The 19,215-nt window shown below is 45.6% G+C and overlaps 1 protein-coding gene across 1 annotated transcript in view; it reads left to right on the forward strand.

The window, feature by feature from the left end:
• TMEM260 (transmembrane protein 260) overlaps positions 1–17,694 on the forward strand; it is a gene marked incomplete at its 3' end in the record, with an annotated part of 35,025 nt that extends 17,331 nt beyond the window's left edge. The window contains exons 4-16 of the mRNA XM_082000658.1: positions 2,664–2,841; positions 5,219–5,332; positions 7,647–7,826; positions 10,275–10,315; positions 10,688–10,771; positions 11,143–11,257; positions 11,436–11,608; positions 12,807–12,978; positions 13,975–14,123; positions 15,011–15,187; positions 15,761–15,814; positions 16,250–16,340; positions 17,422–17,694. Coding sequence (XP_081856784.1) covers positions 2,664–2,841; positions 5,219–5,332; positions 7,647–7,826; positions 10,275–10,315; positions 10,688–10,771; positions 11,143–11,257; positions 11,436–11,608; positions 12,807–12,978; positions 13,975–14,123; positions 15,011–15,187; positions 15,761–15,814; positions 16,250–16,340; positions 17,422–17,694 — 1,801 coding nt within the window. The remainder of the gene's footprint in view (positions 1–2,663; positions 2,842–5,218; positions 5,333–7,646; positions 7,827–10,274; positions 10,316–10,687; positions 10,772–11,142; positions 11,258–11,435; positions 11,609–12,806; positions 12,979–13,974; positions 14,124–15,010; positions 15,188–15,760; positions 15,815–16,249; positions 16,341–17,421) is intronic.
• Between the last annotated feature and the right edge of the window lie 1,521 nt (positions 17,695–19,215).

A 19,215-nucleotide genomic window follows, 5' to 3' on the forward strand; every position in this document is an offset into this window, starting at 1 on the left:
GAAAGACAAGGAGAATCGGTAAATGGTTGGGATGTTTGCCTAAAATGATGCTTTGCGTCCCAAGGTTTTTGGGAAGGTCGTTCTACGTTTTTTTACCTTATATCCCTGCAAGAATTTCAAAGGCATTTATGAAGTTGTTTATTGCTGAAAGTTTGTGCTTTTTACAGGGTTTAGTCAAAACTTGGGGGTGTTGTGCAGTAGGGTTTGAGTATCGGGGGATCTCTCTGTTTTTAAATACACATGGCCCCGCTGCCTTTCTGGTATTTCTCTGTAGGTTACAGACCACTCCTGACTCAATTGCTGCAAACTTGATTGCATCTCTCCTTTTTTTTTTTTTTTTTTTTTTTTTAATTCGGGTGCCACATCTTTCTAGTGACGGCGATGAGGAGAGCACAACTAGAGCCCTCGAGGCTGAAAACCTTGCCAGATGGTGGTGTGTGTTCCACCTCTTCCTTGGAGGTGACGGACTCAGGGCTGCTGAGTTGGCTCAGTAGCAAAGCTGACAGAGCAATGTTCGTGCCTGTGAAGACCTTTTCTATTTCTATATTGTGTGATTTTGAAACCTTATGTTAATGCAGAGGGCGACAGGTCTTGCCTTGGGGAATTTCATGCCAAATACCTGGACTGTGCTGAACTGCAGTGAAGTTTAGATGTTGGGAGAGTCCACCATGGTGGTATGCATTAGTGAGCACAACAGTAGATACTTCAAAGTTTGCCTGACTTCCTACAGAAGTGTTCCACATCACCCTTCTTCAAAAGCTTTTAGGGTACTTTGCAGACACAGACTTGGTCCAAAACAGTCCCACCTGCTGTCAGTTGGGAATTTTCAGATTCTTTTTGCCCCTTCCGTTGATTTTTCAAGACCCCTTCCTACAATCCTGTTGCTGAACCTGTGTCACCTTGAGCTTGTCTTGCTCTGGCCTCAGACGCTTGAGAGTTGGTTTCTTTTTTCCCCGATATTAACCAAACTGCTTTGCTTCTTGCTCTCTGGCTACCTCCTGCAGCTGCAGATCTGAAAACACTTTACAAAGGAGATAAAAATGACTAGTCCTATTTTGTAGATGCCTGGGGCAACAGCTTGTCCCAGACCACCCAGGATGTCTGGTGTCGGTGGCAGGAGGAGGAATGTCTTGAGACCTGTCAGGATGAGACCTGTCTTCCCAAGGCCTCATCCTAGTCCTCTCCTCCCCATGAACCCTGCTTCCCATTTTTAATAGATTAAAAATTCCCATTCTGACTGCACAAGTCCTTCTTTGACATCTACAGAAATAGGTTGGGTTTTCAGTGTATTGAGGTCATTTTGGGAAGGTGGAAGGAAAGCATAACCAGGGAGAGGAGCCCTTGCTAGAGAATACTGTGCCAGCAGCTCCCTCCTCTGTTCCTAGAGGCTGTAGGTTTTCTTTGCTTGGTCTCCAGTTATCTCAGAGTTACGTGAGGAACCCCATAAGTAAGTCCTACATGGATGTCCACTCTCTGATCTCTGATGGGCAGAACAAACCACCTGGGGACTTTGTACTAGAGGATATGGCCAGTATTTAGGAGCAAATTACACGGATATCTTGATCCTCCTTATAATAATTTTGCTCTAAACCTGCTGGAAATGTTAGGACTAGACAGAAGTGTGTGCACCTTGCATGGGACTAGAAAAAAATGCCTAATTTGTGGTAGAGCCTGTCTTAGTCTCACAGCAGGATAGTGAATTCCTGGAGAGGAGCTTTGACCATAGCTGGAGCTATTTATGTCTTTGAATAAGGCATAATTAAGCTGGCTGTGGTGTCCTACATGGCATCTTTTCAGGGTGACTTCCTGAAGAGGAAACCTTCCAAACAGGCAGAGCTGGAGCTGCCCCCGATGCGACCGAGTGGGAAGAACCGCTATTGCAAAATGGACATAATAGGTTTCCTGGGCTAAATCCCGCCTCGTGGGCTGCCTGTGCCGGCTGCAGCATCCAGCCGCCTTGGGCAAGCGGCTCTGTGGGGAGGGTGTGCCGTAATCCCATCCGGGAGGCGCAGAGGTGCCCGGCTTTCAGGCTCGCAGCCATCCCAACAGCGGGTACTTCTGTTCCTCCGCTCCCTCCCGTCTGCTGGAGCTGACACCCATTTTCCCCGCTCCTGACCCCGGTGGGCACCTCTCCCTGCCGGGACCACAGGCACTGCAATGCTCACCCCCCGAGACACACGGACCTCCCCCCCGGGAAGGCTCTGCTAATGCTGTCCATCATGAATAGCTCTAGTCCACTCTTTATTCGGCGCCTTGATGAATTTAAGGCTGCACCCTCGCTGGCCTCTCTTCCAGCGGAGAGTATCCCATTAGAGGTGTGACTCCCTGGCTTGGTGTACCACGACCCTCTGGGCCATCACTCATCGGGATTTCTGGACCAAATTCAATACTGGAAGTTTTCCCGGAGCTTGCGAGAAGAAGCCGACTCTTTGGTGTTGGGTGGCTTGCAAATAGACGGGCTGGCTAACGCTTGCTCTTCCTAATTGCAATTCTTTGCAAAGAAATTATTAGGAAGATATTAACCATATAATGTTTTGGCAGGGTGCTGGATGGCAGTCATCATTTCTGCTGCTACAGTATGTTTAAAAAAAAATTTAAAAAGAAGGACAATAAAGTAGGCTTTTTTGTTGGAAAAGAAGATTTCATGTTATCTGTGTTTGCAGGCTTTCTGGCTCATATGCTGGAGGAATCCTTGCTGCGGGGGTGTTTTCATTTTCTCGTCTAACATGGCAGTGGTCCATCACAGCAGAGGTTTTTAGCTTAAACAATCTGTTTGTGGGGCTGCTGATGGCTCTCACCGTGCATTTTGAGGAGGCATCCACTGCAAAAGAGAGATCAAAGGTAAAACATCTCAAGCAAAGTGAATAGTTCTTTTTTTTTTTCCAATTAGTTATCACATATCTGTTTAATTTCCTATTCATGTAGTGTTGATTTAGTTTTGTTTAAATAAAGGACAAATTTTGGGACTGGGTTCAGCACCTGTGCTGGGTGGTGTTGATCCTTGCCCTACCTGGGTGTTCAAAAGTATCAAACATTGAAAAACCTGTCCACTTCGCTTAAGGGTTGAGTTGGGATCTGTTGGATGGGTTTGAGGTTGATTTGTTTAATACACACAAGGTGGAAACAGGAAAAGCAAAATCATTTTTATCTGAATGTTTTAGTGCAAAGTTTGGTTTCCTGCATCAAAGTCTCAAACTAGGCTGTGGGTGTTCAATTTTTTGTTTTCAGAAATGGTATTTCTGAAAATAGATCTATTTTACAGAAAACTTCATCTAGTCAGAAACCCAGGTTTCTGTTGAAAAACAGAAATGACCAAATTTTCAATCAGTTCTTCTTTTGAAATTAAATGTGCCCCTAAAATAATGGCATTGTTAAATACAGACACTTCAAATTTCATGCTATATTCTATACTTCATAAACAGATGAGGCAGCTAAATTATATTTTTGCTCGGCTGTCTTGTTCTTTCTACTTCTCTTTGCCTGAACATCTGATCTCTTCTACTCCAGCTGACTTGCCTGCTGTGACTCCTGTAAATTGTGTGAATAAAATGATTTTTTGCCAGGCTAGGCTAGAATTCAGGAGTCCGTGGTGGTAATTTACTCAGCTTCGTGAATTCTCAGGTACCATGTTTTATCAGTGGTTATAGAGACCTTCTTTCACCACTGGATTTTTTTTTTTTCTTTTCTGATGAGTACTGTCCCAAGATTCCTACAACCTGAACTCCACAAAAATGGAGTTGGGCATTTTCCAACCTGCTTCCACATTTCACATGCCCAATTTCCAATGGCATTTTCAGATGAGATTTTCAGAAGCAGTTAAGGAGCTTGTTTCAATGTTTTTGAGGTGTCTGACATCCCATACCTTGAAGGAGCCAGGCTGCCAACAGCAAGCTCACAGTCCTTTTTATATATCAGATAGTCATGCAAACTTCTTCAGGGGTGTGCTTGAAGTTCATCAACATACTTGAAAAAGTACTGAGGTTGTCCTGAGTCCCGCAGGGCAGCTTTGAAGCTCACAAATGTTTTTCTGAAGTTGTGGCAGGTGTTTCCATGGCAAGACAGCATCCAACATTGAATGCTGGGCAGTCAATTAAAAATAACCAGGTGATCCCATCACCACACCAAGGCAAGTGTTTGCATCTCACGAGCCACCTTGACCAGTGACTGAAATACACAGGGGCAATGCTCTGATGATAGGTGGAAGTGCCGTCCTCCTTGGGGATGGCCATGAAGGTGAGCATGAGTTGTTGGCTCCCATCCAGCAATGTCTGTGGGACTCCAGTGGCTTTTTGCCCACCAAGGAGCTGCCCTGGGGCTTGGCTTCAGGTTGTAACATGGACCAAGTGGCCAGTGATGGAGGAGGAGGAGGCAAATTCAGAGGAGAGGCAGTGGCTAGTGGTGTATGTGTCACTGATCCAGGGTTTATCTATGGAGTTGCTCTTGTAGCCTGGTTCTCCCCCCCCGAATGAAGAAGACTCGGCTGTGGTGTGATGGTGTTGGGGTAGAGCAGAACATATGGCAGCATGGGGTGGAGAGAGGCTTTCCTTAGCACCAGCCAGGGATGGCCATGGTACCAGTAACGAACCCATGAATAATCCTTGATGAGTACCAGAAGTACCCTGCACTGTGCTGCATAGTCTGGATACGTTACCTGTTTTACCAGAAAACTTTTTCAAAGATACTTGAAAATGAGCTTTCAGAGTAATGAGGGATATCACATTTAATTCCCTTGCTTAGGAAGTTTGTGTAGCCCTGGCTTTAGCCCTCTGTGCCTGAAGAAGAGGGAAGAATAGTTCCTGTTATATAAAATGAGGTCTCTGCACGTAATGGCATTATTTTAGGGTATGACTTCAGAAGACTTTGCATCATTTGGAGTTAACTGCTGAGCAGTATCCCTTGTGCAGCAGGGGTTGACAGATTGGACCCTGCCGCATCGTTATGACATGATGGTGCTACAGATGACCTCTGTATGCGTGGAGACGTAGCCGTTCAGCCAGATGCTTCTGAAATACATTTTCTGTTGAGCAAATGAAATATCTCCGTAAATAATTTAAAATAGTCCGTGCTCTCTGAGTTACAACTGAGCGGTGCTCACCAATGTATTTGTCTTTCTTCTGTAAGCGTGCTGTGGGCTGCACTGAAGCTCTTTTGGTCTCTGGATGTTTTTGCAGACTGTAAAGAGTAATTGTGAATGTGTTTTTTTTTTTTTCCCTTTCAGATCTCTAAACTTGGTGCCTTTTGCTGTGGGCTCAGTTTGTGCAATCAGCACACGATAGTGCTTTATATCGCTTGTATTGTGCCTTGGGTTCTCTCCCGGCTTTTCAGAAAGACGGTACGTATTTTACTGACCCATACCTCTATTTTTGTAAGGCACTGAGTAATTCTTCTTTCCAAGCACTTGTGCCACTCTTACGTTGATGTACAAACAGGAGCAGTCAGTGGTCTGTCTAAACTAGTCGGTCATAGCCCACTGAAGTTGTGGTCCAGTCTGACACCAGAGTCACCGATCACAGTTTAGGAGCTTTGCTCACGCCAGCAATCTGCGACCAGCTTGTGTCTCCTGGCACAGGAGCGCTCTGCCCCAGCGCCTTGCAAATACCCTGTGAGCAACCACGAGGCCGATACTTGGGGATAAAAACCGCTCAGCGTGTAGGAAATAAGAGCACGTTGAATGACCTACCAGAGAGGAAAGCAGGTAAATATCTGTTGGTGAGAAGTCACAGGCATGTGCAGTCTATGTGCGCTACTTCTCCTGGCTGATGGCACTGGCTTTCTTCAGTCATCTGGAGATGAGTTTCTGTATGCTGGTTCCCTGGTGGTAACAGAGCATCTTGCGACTGCTTTTAATAGTTGAAGGTACGGCCGGAATAAGCAGCATGGCAGGAAGGGTGCAGAGGCGTGTCTCTAGGGTGAAGTCCTCTTCAGCATCTCCTTAGGATGTGCCAGGCTTGGTGGCCTCCAGCTCTGATGCAGCCAAGGCTTGAGAGTCCTGCAAGAGATCAGCTCTCAGGTGAAGAGTGCCTGGCTCATGCCAGCTGGAAAAGACCAAAGGAAGGCAGACCTTTGGTGAAACAGCAAGCCCCCGATCCAGTCAAATATGTCCCTTTCATCTTCTACCAGGGATGTCGTTCTCAAGATGTCCCTCCTTCTACTCCTCTTTATTAAACTTGCTCACTGTGTAAGAAGGTGAAAACACCTTTTTGCATGCCTGGCTTATGAAGGCGATATGCATCCCTCTGGATGAGGTTCCTGGGTGACGTTCAGGGCCCCTGCAAAGCTCTTGTCTTCTGTAGGTAGTCTGTGAGTCAATGCATCAGGCTGGATGGAGCCATGCTGTAGAAACTCTACTTTGCCCGGAAAATGGCTGCACATCTCAATGACACAGATGCTCTGAGTGCCTTGCAAGTGGCCCTGAGAAACCTCCACCTATTCCCCCTGTCTTTATCTTTTGTTGGGCAGGTTTCAGCTGGGCCAACCTTGCCTGTATTTTTCCACCCTCGATCTGATAAATCTGGGTAGTGGCACAGGGTATAACTAAGCTCAGAGTGAAGGCATGAGCTGCAAGAGACAAGACACAACTCCAACGAAGTTGATCCAAAATCTCTTCAGCATCTCCAGCAAACCCCTTTCTGACTATACTTCCTTTAACACAATGAAGACTCACTTCTGCAATATATTTGTGTTCTTTAAACAGCTTTATTTTTTTCTTTTTTTACCTGGGGAGGTCCAGAGACACCTCTGTCATTTCTGGCAAGGACAATCCTGTGCCAATATAATATTCCTGGAAAATACTTTAAACAGCCCGGTAGTGCCTGCTGCAGAAAAGCACCTAATAAGAAGGATATTTGATGGAAAACAGTGCCTTTTTAAGTAAAAAAAGAGACAGCTTTCTTCTGACGGAACTGTGGCCACCACTGTTACCAAGCTACTTTTTCTGCTCTGTAGATCATCACTCTGAATGGTGCCTCTTCCCCATAACCCCAACTGCTGAAGAAGTGCTTTGATTGACAGGGCAGTGGCTAACGATAAAGCAAGCGTGCAATATTCTAGGGTGGGATTTTCCAAAGCACTTAAAGGAGTTAGGCACAGAAGTCCCTTTGAAAGTCTTGTCTTCCTGACCCCTTAGGCAGTCTTGAAAATCCCACCCCAAAAGTTGGCCTATCCAATTTAGCCAGTGTAATCACGATAAAGTAGATGGCAAAACTGACTCCTGGTGATGGTGATGATGTGTGTAGTTGTACTAGAGCAGCTTTTTTTTTTTTTTTTTGCCAGATGGAATACCAGCCAACTCTTAATCGCTGCAAAGTGGGTTATCTCAGCCTTGCAGTGCTTCAGCCATCTATGCATGTCATGCCATGATTTAAATGTGAAAGATGCAATGAGTATGATACTCATGAGTCCTAGCTAATATTATTTGCTTCACTTAAATTTCACCCTGCCATGCAAAGGAGATCAGTTTGATGCAGTTTCCTAGTAATCCACAAAATCATAAGGTTTAACATAGCATTTTGTAGGGACTTACTATAAATTGAGAGATCAGCTCTGTGTAAATATATTTGATGTTTTTTCTTTATCTGTTCTTGAAGTTCCAGTGTGATTAAACTAAAATAAACATTGTTGATGCAATATGACATATTTTGGTGCAGGAATTGTCCCTAGGCCATTTGCTGAAGTTGGGTTTATGCTTCTTGGCTGGTTTGCTGCCTTATCTCTATCTGCCGGCTTCGTCCTACCTCAATCGAGCCCGTTGGACATGGGGAGACCAGACGACTTTTCAAGGATTTTTGACCCACTTTCTCAGGGAAGAATATGGGACATTCAATCTGGTAAATAAGGGTCATTTTCTAAATTACTTTCCTTTAACTTACGCAATAGCAGATTGTCTATTTGTGACAATTAATAGCTTGCAAGGGAAGAAATTGAAAATGTTTTCCTTTTTAAAAATTTATTTCTTATTTTGACCTTCTGATCCGTCAGGTTTTCTGGGAATGGGTCATGTGACTGGGAAAGCAAAGAAATAATTCTCTTTGCCTTTATGGGATGAGCTGTATTATTTACTGGGAGCTGCACAGGTGTCTTGTATTTGTAAGAGCCCAAAGAGCAAACTCTGCTAAAGGGAAATGGTGACATCAATTTTGTGGTTTTCGTCTTTTAAGACAAATAATTGTCTTCTTTTTTTTTAAAGTTTAAACTCAGCTATTTAAAGAGGTCACAAGCAGTTTTCATTGCTGTACCTTTAAAAAAGATTCCTCTTAACTTACTTCTTGCTAATGTTGAATTTAAATGAATGGTATGTTTGGGGGGGTCTCAGAAACCTCTCATTTGAGTTACTGACAGGTCTGTGCTCTTGCCAAGGGAGGGAGGTGTTGCATGGTTGCTTGCAGAGTGTGGGGTTTGCATCTGCCTCCCCCAGCCCTGACATAGATGTTTGGCTCTGGCCACCCAAGGCAAGTGAGCGCCCAGCACACCTTCTGTCCTTCCTGTGTCAGAGATTTCAGTGCAGAAGGCTGGGAAATTGCACCACTGGGGGGAAAAAAGAGAAAAAGGTATGGTTTACATATTGTGTCACTCCTTGGGGTCCTGGACCCACGTCCTCAGAAATTAAGCCCCTGCGTCCAGCCAACGTGACACAGCGAGCATCGTTGCCGTTCCATTACAGCCTTCTCGGAAAGCTGGGTGGCTGTAGGATGTGAGGCAAAAGACTTGATAATTCCTGCTGCTGCCGCTTACTCTTTCCAAAACTCCTGCAGAGATAAGATTCATCCTCTGAAGGACTTCTGAGATTTCCCCTGGTGTCCTATTCCCAGCTGTCTCCTGAGAATGAGACTCCATTGGGCAGAGCAATACCAAGGCATGCAAATCCCTTAACTCCTTTCTCCATCAAATGTGATACATTCAAGTTGATGTTCAGGAGGCTTATGGATGGACTGCGTGTAATCCTACACCACAAATCAAATTTACGACGAACTTGTCTGAATCAGGAGCAATAAATGCAGCAAAATCCAAGCGTTTGGTCCTGATGCCAGCTGGGCTAATGCCAGAGCCCTGCCTGGGTGGACAGACAACCCTTGTGGACAGACAACCCTTGTGTCCCATGGCTCTGTTTTAAGGATAAGGCAGGGCAAAAAAAACCCCCAAAAAACCAAAAAAACCAAACAAAAAAAACCCCACACACAAAGGAGAAAAGACTCAGGAGAGGGTTCCACCTATGAGCCAAGGTCAGAAATGTGATCTCCTGCGAGGGATGTGTCTGGGGACAGAAGCCATCAGCTGCCAGCAAGGTGTGGCTTTGCAAGAAACAGAGAGGTAGCAGTGGTGCTTCAGGAGCTGTGGGCTAGCTCTCCATCCTCTAACACTTTTATTTTTTTAGTTAAATCCTGAATGCGATTAACTCTTCCATTTTTATTGAGATTAAATATTCCTTCCAGACCTCCTGGATCCATTTACCTTTTGTCTAGTAGTCACCACTTTTCCAACAAGCGCCTATGAAGGTAATTCCTCACCTCCACCAAGCATGTCTATGCTAGTATAGCTCATAGAAATCTCGTACAGCTCTGCCTCTGTCAGGGCAGAGGGGACACGGTGAGTCTGGTAAGCGAGGAGGAATTGAGGCCCATGTGCTTGTCTCAGGCTGTGGGGAGATGTCCCAGAAAATAATTTGCACTGCGCAGATACAAGATGAGAGGAAACAGCCTCAAGTTGCACCAGGGGAGGGTTAGATTGGATATTAGGAAAATTTCTTCACCAAAAGGGTTGTCCAGCATTGGAACAGGCTGCCCAGGGAAGTGGTTGAGTCACCATCGCTGGAGGTATTTATAGACGTGGCGCTTAGGACATGGTTCAGTGGAGGAGTTGGCAGCGTTAACTTTGCAGTTGGACTCGATGACCATAAGGGTGTTTTCCAACCTAAGCTATTCTGTGATATAGCAGAGATCATAGCTAAACCGTATGCTGTGCTCAAGTCATGGGATGATGGGTTGGTAGCACTTTGAAAAAATGCTTATCCAGGTGGTAAACCCTGCACAGTGGCATAATGTAAAACAAGAATGTGGGAGAAAATCTTGCAATGAAGGTTTGAGGAGAGTTTGCTGTCTTTTTGTTGTTTAAGCCATTCCTGTTCCCTGTGACCACCTTGGGGTATCACCTGAAGGGGTCTTGAGGAGCCCTGGGTGCTCAGGGCTCTGCAAACAGAAAACAAAAAGGCTTTTCCTTGCCCCACTGATATGGCAATTGGCATGTGGGTTTCTCATGGGTTTTCTTTCTTTTTATTCTAGGCCAAGTCTGAGACAGGATCCTGTATGAGAGAGATGCTGGTGTGAGTAAAATCATGAATGTACTTTTTAGTGGAGAGAAACTTGTTGCTGCTGCTGTCATTTTGGCCAAAGTGGCTCCTGTCCTGCCTTTCCTCGGCTTGGTCCAGAGCTGGGGCTGTGTGTATCCAGCGCAGCGACAGCGTGCATGTCCGTCTGTCTTCCCCATTGTAAGAAAAATGCTGGATCCCCCTCCCCAGTGGTTTTTCATTCAAGAGCCTGACATGTGCACCGAGCTTATTCCCTTTTCTGGTAGGCTTAATCACAGCAGAATGGGAATATGTTGTGTTGTACTTATTCCCTGCTTCTCTTGACACTTTAATTGAGTGCAGGGGACGATTCGGGGATGACACATCCATGCACTAATTTCTCCACAGTTTTCAGCTGGTGCAGATGAAGTCGGAGCTCTCCCTTCCCGTCCTCGCCCTGGCGCTGGTGGCCTGTGTGAGCACAGCACTGCCGTAAGTCGGAGGAGAATATTTGCTCCAACATGCACTTTCTTACTGGCTGCATGGGCAGCTTGCTTTGCCTTCTGCTTGCTGGTGAGAAATTTCAGCAGTTGGCTGTGGTCATCTCTTAATTAAGAGCAAAATATCCCTGTTCCTTGTAACACTGTGGCTTTGTAGAAGGCAAGTGTAAAAATCTTGAAATCCTGATGGTTTTGTACTTTGAAAACAGAAGTTTCATAAATTGCAAAGGTAAAAAAAGGCTCATCAGCTCAGTAAATGCATTTAGGTATGCAGAGAGATAGTTGTTTTCAAGCACGTATAACTTTTGTCTCCTTTTCCATCATGCCACTGGAGTGCTACTTTTTTTTTTTTTTTTTTAATAGGACAAAGCAGAAATCACCCGTGATCTGGCTTTTTGCTGGAATGCTGTGTCTTTATTCCCTTTTCTTCGCTTGGAGAGCAAATTTGGATATTACAAAACCTCTGTTTCTGGGCGTGGTAAGTTGCACTCCAGAAATTGCTTTGGCGTGTTAATTTTTGGAAGGAGCCTTAAAACCACCTAATCAAGAGCAGGTGGTTGTCTTGAAGCTGCCTAAGGTGCAAAAATACAGCTACTTATTCTGTTTTCTTATAGCCGGGGAAACAGAAACAGGGTTTCTGGGGTTTTGTTTCCTAGGTGGAGCGATTCTGGCTGCAGAGCAGTGCCGTGGTGGCTGTGCTGGCGGGGCTGGGGCTGGCCGCGCTCGCCGCGGTCGGAAGCGCCGTGCTGGAGGGCAGCCGGGCGCTGCCGTGCCTGGAGTGGCTTTGCGCTCTCGCTCTCGTCGCTTCTCAAGTTTGGGCAAACTACAGGTAACAAATCCCCCAGGCACGTGTCTTGCTGCAGCCTGGCAGGGCGCGGGGCGCCCTGCGGTCGGGGTGCCCTGCGGTCAGGGTGCTGCTGTAAACCCCCCGCCCCTGCTCCTGGGGTTTCTGTCCTTGGCTTGAAGTGGGAAAGGCACTTTTCACATCCCACCAAAGCTTGCCTGGCCACACCTACAGGACTCCCTTGTTTTATCTCCCTAAAAATTACCAAGCGCCAACTCCAGGCTGTAAGTGGCGATGTCGGGTAGGGTTGAAGGAAGAAAACCGTGTAGATACTTAAACTTCTAATGAAAGAAACTCCTAAATCTGTACTTTATTTCCTAAGAAGGTTTGCAGAATTCACTTGACCCAAACAGTCATCTCCTTCCTTTGCTTTGCTTTAGGAAACCTTGTGTCCTGGGGTTGTTTGGTTTTTTTGTTTGTTTTTTTCCTTTTTGAAGAGTTACATCTGTAGTGTAGGGCTTCCTTATCTCATGACCCCACCAAAGACTCTGCAGTGGCTTGGGTAGGAATCAGTGCAGTAGTAGGGATGTTCAGGTGGAGGTTGACCAATTGGTGAAGTGTAGAACACACAGAACTTCATACTCGGGAGCCTTTCCTTTGCACACATCTTTTCCCAAAGGCTGGTCCGTAGGTGAGCCAGTCGCAGCTTGTGCTCTGAGCCATGTTATGGAGCGTCCTCTTCTTGAGTCCATACCTGGAGTGTGTGCAACATGTGGTTGTGTAACAAAAAGGATCTCACCTCAGGTAATGTAAATCTACTTCTGCCTGATGCTACAAAAATGTGGCTTTTTAGTGCTTAATCAAAAGCACTAAAAGGATGGGCAGGGTTTCAAATGCTTTACAGAACCACCGTTGTACTGGCACTTCCAGCTCCCTCTAGTAAGTATTTAGGTTTAGCCCAAGCAAAAGATCAGAGTTAAGGTGAAGGCATGCAATGAGTCTGTATTTTGGAAAAACTTGTAGTGGCTCATGTCTCTGGTGCTGGTTTCTAGGGGACTGTAGTCTGAATGCTTCATTTCTGTATCTTGGTTTCTCTGTAAATGGAGATGATGCTTTTTCGCAAGATTTAACCAGGACGAAGGACTTCACCTGTCAATGTGTATTGCACAAAATTGTTCTGAATATATGCAAAGCCATGCAAATACCTGTTTTTAAGATACTGTTTTTCATCTGTTCTCTTAAGCGCTTGTGATCAGAGCAACAACTATGTTGTTGATAAGTTTGCAAGGAATCTGCTGTTCTCTATGCCGACGGGTGCAGTGATCTTGCTAAGAGGAGACTTACCCGGGAATGCTCTTCGTTATGTTCATTATTGTGAAGGGATGAGGCCAGATATCACCTTAGTGGACCAGGAGGTAGGTTGAGAAAGTAATATTAAAAGAGGCAACAGGCAGATCTAAAAATAGGAGGAAAAAGTTCAGTTGTTCCTTTCTCTTCTCGAGGGGCTCTCTTTGTTCAAATAAAACATGATGCAGCAATAAAATTGAATTTTTTTTTTTTAAAGGGTTGTGGGTGGCTCTGGGATGGAGCGTGGTGTGCAAGCCCCATTCAAGCCCAAAAAGGCAATGGGTAGGCAGTAGTGGGTAGTGAGAAAGGGAAGCCCAAGTTTTTCATCTTGCAGATATCCAGATGTGGCACAGGGTTGATGTTTGCCTTGCTGAGGAGGCTTTGTCCCTGCTGTTTTCTGTGGTTGCCCTGAAATACAGATGTTGGGGCAGCAGAAGGCTTCTGGGAACAGCATGGAGGGCAGCAGGTCAGCAGTTGCCCTGTGGGCAGTGCGGCTTTGGGGTTTCTCCCAAGGACTTCACCATGCTGAGGCTCATTCCCTGCATCCTCTGTGTTATCTTGATCCCCCAAAGGTGGTTTTTCAGGTTTCTGCCTCTAGTTTTTTATATTAAAACAGAGATGCTGTGTGTCCCTGGGTGGAGTTTGCACTCTTCCTTTCTTTTCCTGAGAAGTAGGAGAAGAAAAATGCCGCTTGCAGATGCGATGCCAACATGTCCACTGCCACATCTGTCCTTGCACTTGGCTTTGCAGCAGGGATTTGTGACTTGTTGAGACCCAACGCCTCATCTTTAACCAGAACCAAAACCTTGTTGTGGCTCTTACCAGCTGTAGTTATTTTGTGTTTCCTTTGCCCCCTCAACAGGGAGGGCTGCATGCTTCTGATCAGAAACCACTGGTGACCTGGTGTGATGGTTGTGGTCCCAGGCAATTGCTGAAACGGGAGGTGACTTTACTGAGCAAATAGAGCTATTCCTCTTGCAGAAAACATTTTCTGCAGCTTCTGGCTGTAAAATGGATGAAAACTTTGTTTCTTGTTTTAATTTTGCTTATATTTTCGGTGATAGATGATGACTTATGAATGGTATTTACCCAAGCTGGCAAAGCATTTACCTGGTGTTTATTTTCCTGGGAACCGGTGGAATCCTGTGGAAGGAATACTACCCGATGGGACGCTTGCTTTTAATCTCCATCGTTTCCTCAAAGTAAATAAACAGTAAGCATCTCTCTCATATGTAACAGCTTCCCTAAAATCTTCGACTATTTTTTCTTGAAATTGTTTATGGAGCAGCTTGGTACTGCATCCAAAAGACAATTTTCTCCACTGACTTCCTCCCCGGTGGTGAGATTATTTTTGTAATTAAAGCAAATATGTATACAGAAGTAACTCCATCTGCATATAATGTTTCTTGTTGTTTTGAGGTTGGTTTGGTTTTTAGGAAGGAAAAAGAAGAAGGTGATCGGCAGAGAGTATTTACTGATTATTTTTGTTGTTGCTGTTGATAGAATTCATCACAAAAAAGGAACATTCCCGTGTACTCAAACTAACAATGGTTGGAGAGCAAATTGCTGCTGCTTCTCCTTCATGAACATTATGGCCAACTGATTAGCATAGAATGAATGTGTTCCAGGAATAATCATCATACAAAAATAGCTTAGTAAGAGTGGAGAAAGGATTAGATACTCACATGAATAAGAATAGCATCTGCATTTAGACTAGCCAGGGTGAGCCTTCTGGGTGTGGGTAGGCAGAAGAGCCTTGCCAGGTGCCGTCGGGAAGAAACGGGCTCCGCCGGCAGCTTCTGGCACATTTTTGAGGTCCAACACAGGGGAGAGGATGTGTCTCCTGTGCTGGCTGCACAAGATGTGCAAAGCCGGGTGGGGTATTCGCTTGCAGCAGGAGAGCCGCTCTGCAGACTGACCCAGAGATGTGCCCTTTCCGATGTGAAACGGTCTGGACGGGCATCCTTGTCGCAGAAAATGTTGTGCTGCTTGAGACCTGTCTGCCGCACTGGTGTGGCGTGTGTGGTTTGCTCAAGCATGCGGGGTGGCCCTGGGTCTTGGGCATGGCTTCATGGTTGCTCTCTCTGTTTTTTTTGGCAGTAAGGAAGTGTTTGTCTGCATAGGTCTTCATGAAGGGGACTCAACGTGGAGGAGGAGCTATTCTCTCTGGCCGTGGGGTACATGTGAAAAATTGGTTCCTTCCGATGTTGTCTTTGACCCAGGAGAGTGGATTCATCTTACAAGAAATCTCTATAACTGGACTGAAGACTACGGCAGGTACGGCAGGTACGAGGCAGAGGCATGACTCTGCTCCTTCCTGCTCATCATACTTCTGCCAGCAGCATAACCACATCCATTGCAGTGTTAGAGAAATTAAACATGAGCCGTAATCATAATATTTTGTGGTTTGGAATATATAATAAATCCACATGTGGTATTTTTATTAGTATTAAAAATAGGAAGATGTTTCTAGTCAAATAGCAGGTCCAATTCCAATCTTAAAACTTGATCAGGAGCCAAAAAACATTGAGGGCTTGGGACATGCAAAGCTTTAAATGTCATAGACTGAACTGTGATGGGTGGTAAAAAGCACCTCTCATTTTGAGGATAGCTAGGATGCTGTGAAACACCTGATATACCGGAGGCTCCTTCTATGGAGAGAGAGGAATAAAGTGTTATGAATGACTGAGGATCAGCTGAACTCTCTGCTGTCAGAGCTATAGGCTTCATGACAAGTTTTCTTCTGCCTGGGAGGTCTGTATCTGCTTGGGTTAGAAGGGTTGATTGTGTGGTGGGTGAAACACAGTGACATGGATCTGATGGCTGAATTTTATTCTCATTCCCATTTAGTTTCAAGCCCTCTTCCTGGGAAGCTGTTGCCAATGAGGAGATGTGGCAAGCCAGGTGATGCTCCTTTGCTCCCTTCCAACAGCCGGTGGGCGACGCCAACTCACTGGTGTGGAAATACACACCAAAGCGGGCAGCTCGACGGCGCATGGCCTTATTGGTTATAAATGTGCCAAGCTTTGGAAGGAAAAAATTGTCAGGATGAGATGAAGGGTGCATGGCCTCCGGCAAATCCTTCAGGAAAGTGATGGTTTTGTTCACCAAAAGGTTCTGCTCAAAGTATCTCAAAGGAGTGGAGGGTGTTTTGGGCATCGGGTGAGAAAATGCATCATGGAGAGAAGTTTCTATCACTGATGACTTAAATGGAGAAGCTGTTGTACTGTCCCATACAGTTAAAAAGCTGTATGGACATATTGAAGATGTTTATAACAATGTGATGTGAGCTGGTTATGTTAAGCAGTTATTATATGGAAGTTGTTCTTCTTTTTCTAGGATGAAAACAGCTTTCTTTATATTTGACCTTGCAGAAACTGCTAGTGTGACTGCAGAAACGAAATCACAACTTTACACCTTTGCATACACGGTAAGTCATATATTTTGGTTACAAATGATCCCTGCAGTCTCCATCCTTTTTTTTCTTTTCTTTTTTTTTTTTTTTTAGGCTTCTTGCTTCCACAGAAATACGGTGTTCCCATATAGGTCAGCAGTCCTGTAATCTGCATTCTCCTTTGTTCATCCAAGCTGAGAGCGTAGCAGATTCAAAGAGATTTGTTCAGGGATTTTATCCATTCCTACTTGCCCCCTCGGTCCTGGAGGATGCCAAAAGCTAACCGGTCAACACCCTGCTTTTGCTATAATTATGTTGTCTGTGCTGGGCTTCAAACCCATGCCAAGAGATTGCTTGTCCTGAAGTCCCCTCTATGCACTTGTCCTCTCTGTCGTTACACAGTCATGCATCTGAGCCAACAACTGTAAAATCTCGCGGTCTCTTTGCTGCAAATTAATTCTGCTGCATTTCACACCAAAGAATAACACCCATAAGTGGATGTAGGTATCTCTGGAAATACTGGACTGCCCAAGACGCCAACAGATGCACAAAATGATCAGTGTGTGTCAGCAGAGGAAGTGTGTTTCATACCCCGGCAAGGAGTCAACAAATAGTTTTCCTTTTAACTCTTGCCCGTTTTGCAGTGATTTTTGCTGTTCTGCAAAGTTCTCGGATGTGTGCCTGCTGTTGAGCTTATGAATATTCCCACTCAAGTCAACTGACTGCTTAAGTCTGTGGAAGAAGTCCTGATCTCCTGAAATACGGAATAAATGTCTTTCCAGGCATGGCAGTTAAATCTTTTTTTCCTCACCTCTCTCGGGGAAGCGCATAATGTGCGGCGGGGTTATCGCGATCATCTGTAACGTTTCTAAACAAACAGCTGCTGTAGGAAGGGAAACCTTTCAACCCCCCTTGGATTTCTGATTCACGCTATTGCACATCGCGTGGCAAACACGGAGTTATAGAAATGCTCCGACTCTGGACTTGGACGTATAAATAGCATCTGTTCCTTTACAGGCAATTTTGAAGCACTGTTAAGAGCTGTTGGTCCCCTTCATTCAATTAATTTGTAATTTGTTGTCTGCCCCCCCCCCCTTTTTTTTTGTCCCTTGAACAGTTATACAAAGAAATTGTCAACTCTCATCCAAATCACCCGGTGAACTGGCACAAAAACTACGCCATCGCCTGCGAGAGGATGTTGCGTCTCCGTCGGGTGGATGTGGATCCCGAAGCGTTGCTCTCCGAAACTGTGAAACATTTCCTTCTGTACACTGAGAAAGCGGAGGACGATCCCCAGCGGCAGGATATTCTGCAGGCTGTGAAGCACCTGAAGAAAGAGCTGCAGGGGCTGAGGAGAATGAAAGAAGATCTGAGGCGGGGAGCTGGTTAGCAGCTGGTCCTCCGCCCACCTGCTGGAGTGCTGAAATTTTGAAGTCAGGACTTAAAATCTGAATTAGTCCTTGACAACATGAGAATGGTTTTAAAAGGTGACAGAAATGGCAGCAGAGAGGAAATCATGTGTGATTGCCTCGGCAGGAACATACTGTTGTTTGGTCTTTAATTGCTGTTGCCAAATGAACTGTTTGTGTTGTTTTGTGCGGAGTGGGGGGGGAAGCTTGTCACTAAATAAAATACTGGGCTTTGCAAAGGAAAGTTTTCTTTTAAAAGAAACCTGTGAATCTGTTGTGCCGTGAAGATTTTTTTTTTTAATGAATGCAGCATCCTTCATAGATGCAAAAATGTATTTAGCCTTTAAACGTTTCTTCTGTTACTGAGCCGTGAGGTTTTTTACAGCCGTTTTTCTTTAGCTGTGCTGTGTCTGGTTTTGTGGTCATGGGGCAGCATGGTTGGGTGGGTTTCCGTCAGGTCGAGCATGTGGGACGGTGCCCTTCTGGGGAGCGTGACTGTTCGCTGTTCCTGGGCTGCGCCTGTGCCCGGGGGTGCTGCCGACACGATGTTCTCCTGGCGTGGGATGGCAGGTACAGACCAGCTTAGCTCTTTCTGCTTCCCTTGCCTTGCAGGGGTGGTTATTTCCATTACAGTGGCATTTTATGCTGGGACAGACCTCATTGCACTAGTTCTCCAATGTCCAGCGAGCAGCTTGTTCATTTTCCCTTGCAGAGGACCGTGACCACAGGCAGCGGCGCAGCATCTCCGGCGCTGGCTGACCTGGAGCAGAGGGACCGTGGTGCTGAGACCCTGCACAGGGGCACGAGAGCAGCTCCCCTGGGACACTGCTCTCCCCGTGGCTCGCGGCATCTGTGCTGTGGCCTCTTTCCACGCGAGCCCATAACGCTCTTCTACTCTGCCACGTCCTCGCAGGTACTGGGAGTGCCAGAACTGCAATTTTAGAGATGCCAAGAGCTTTAACCAGAAGTATAGAGTGTGAGTCCATCCTGCTTTTCAGTCTACCCAAAGGCCAAGCGACTCACTGAACAAGAGCTCAGCCATGTGTTTTCCAAAAAAAGAAAGATGTAAAATAGAATGTCTTTCAAAATGATGTCAGTTTGACATGTCCTTCTGCTTGACCTGTCTGCTTAAAACAGACCCAGAACTCTGGTATTGTTAGTGGAAAGTTGTGTTTGTCAAAATTTTTGTACTTTGTTCCGTGGTTCTGTAAGAACTCAGCGCAGTGTTTTTATAGGAGAGAAATTGCTGCCAGTCTAGGATTTCATCTGGGCTAATAAAATTTTCAGAGAAGAAGGAATTATCTTCTGTAAAGATCATGTTATCACAAGTGGCACCTCTGGAAGCTTCCCAGTGGCTTGGAGGAGCAGATCGGGATGTGCGTGGGAGCGAGGGGTGTTGTGTGTGGGTGCTCTGTTGGTCTGTGGCTTGAGGTGCGTGTAGGTGCAGATTAAGGCTCGCGTGGCTACTAATCCTAATAGATCCCTTTAAAAGTATAGAATAC

This window comes from Phaethon aethereus, assembly GCF_964289735.1.
Source record: "Phaethon aethereus genome assembly, chromosome: 5".
Lineage (NCBI taxonomy): Eukaryota > Metazoa > Chordata > Aves > Phaethontiformes > Phaethontidae > Phaethon > Phaethon aethereus.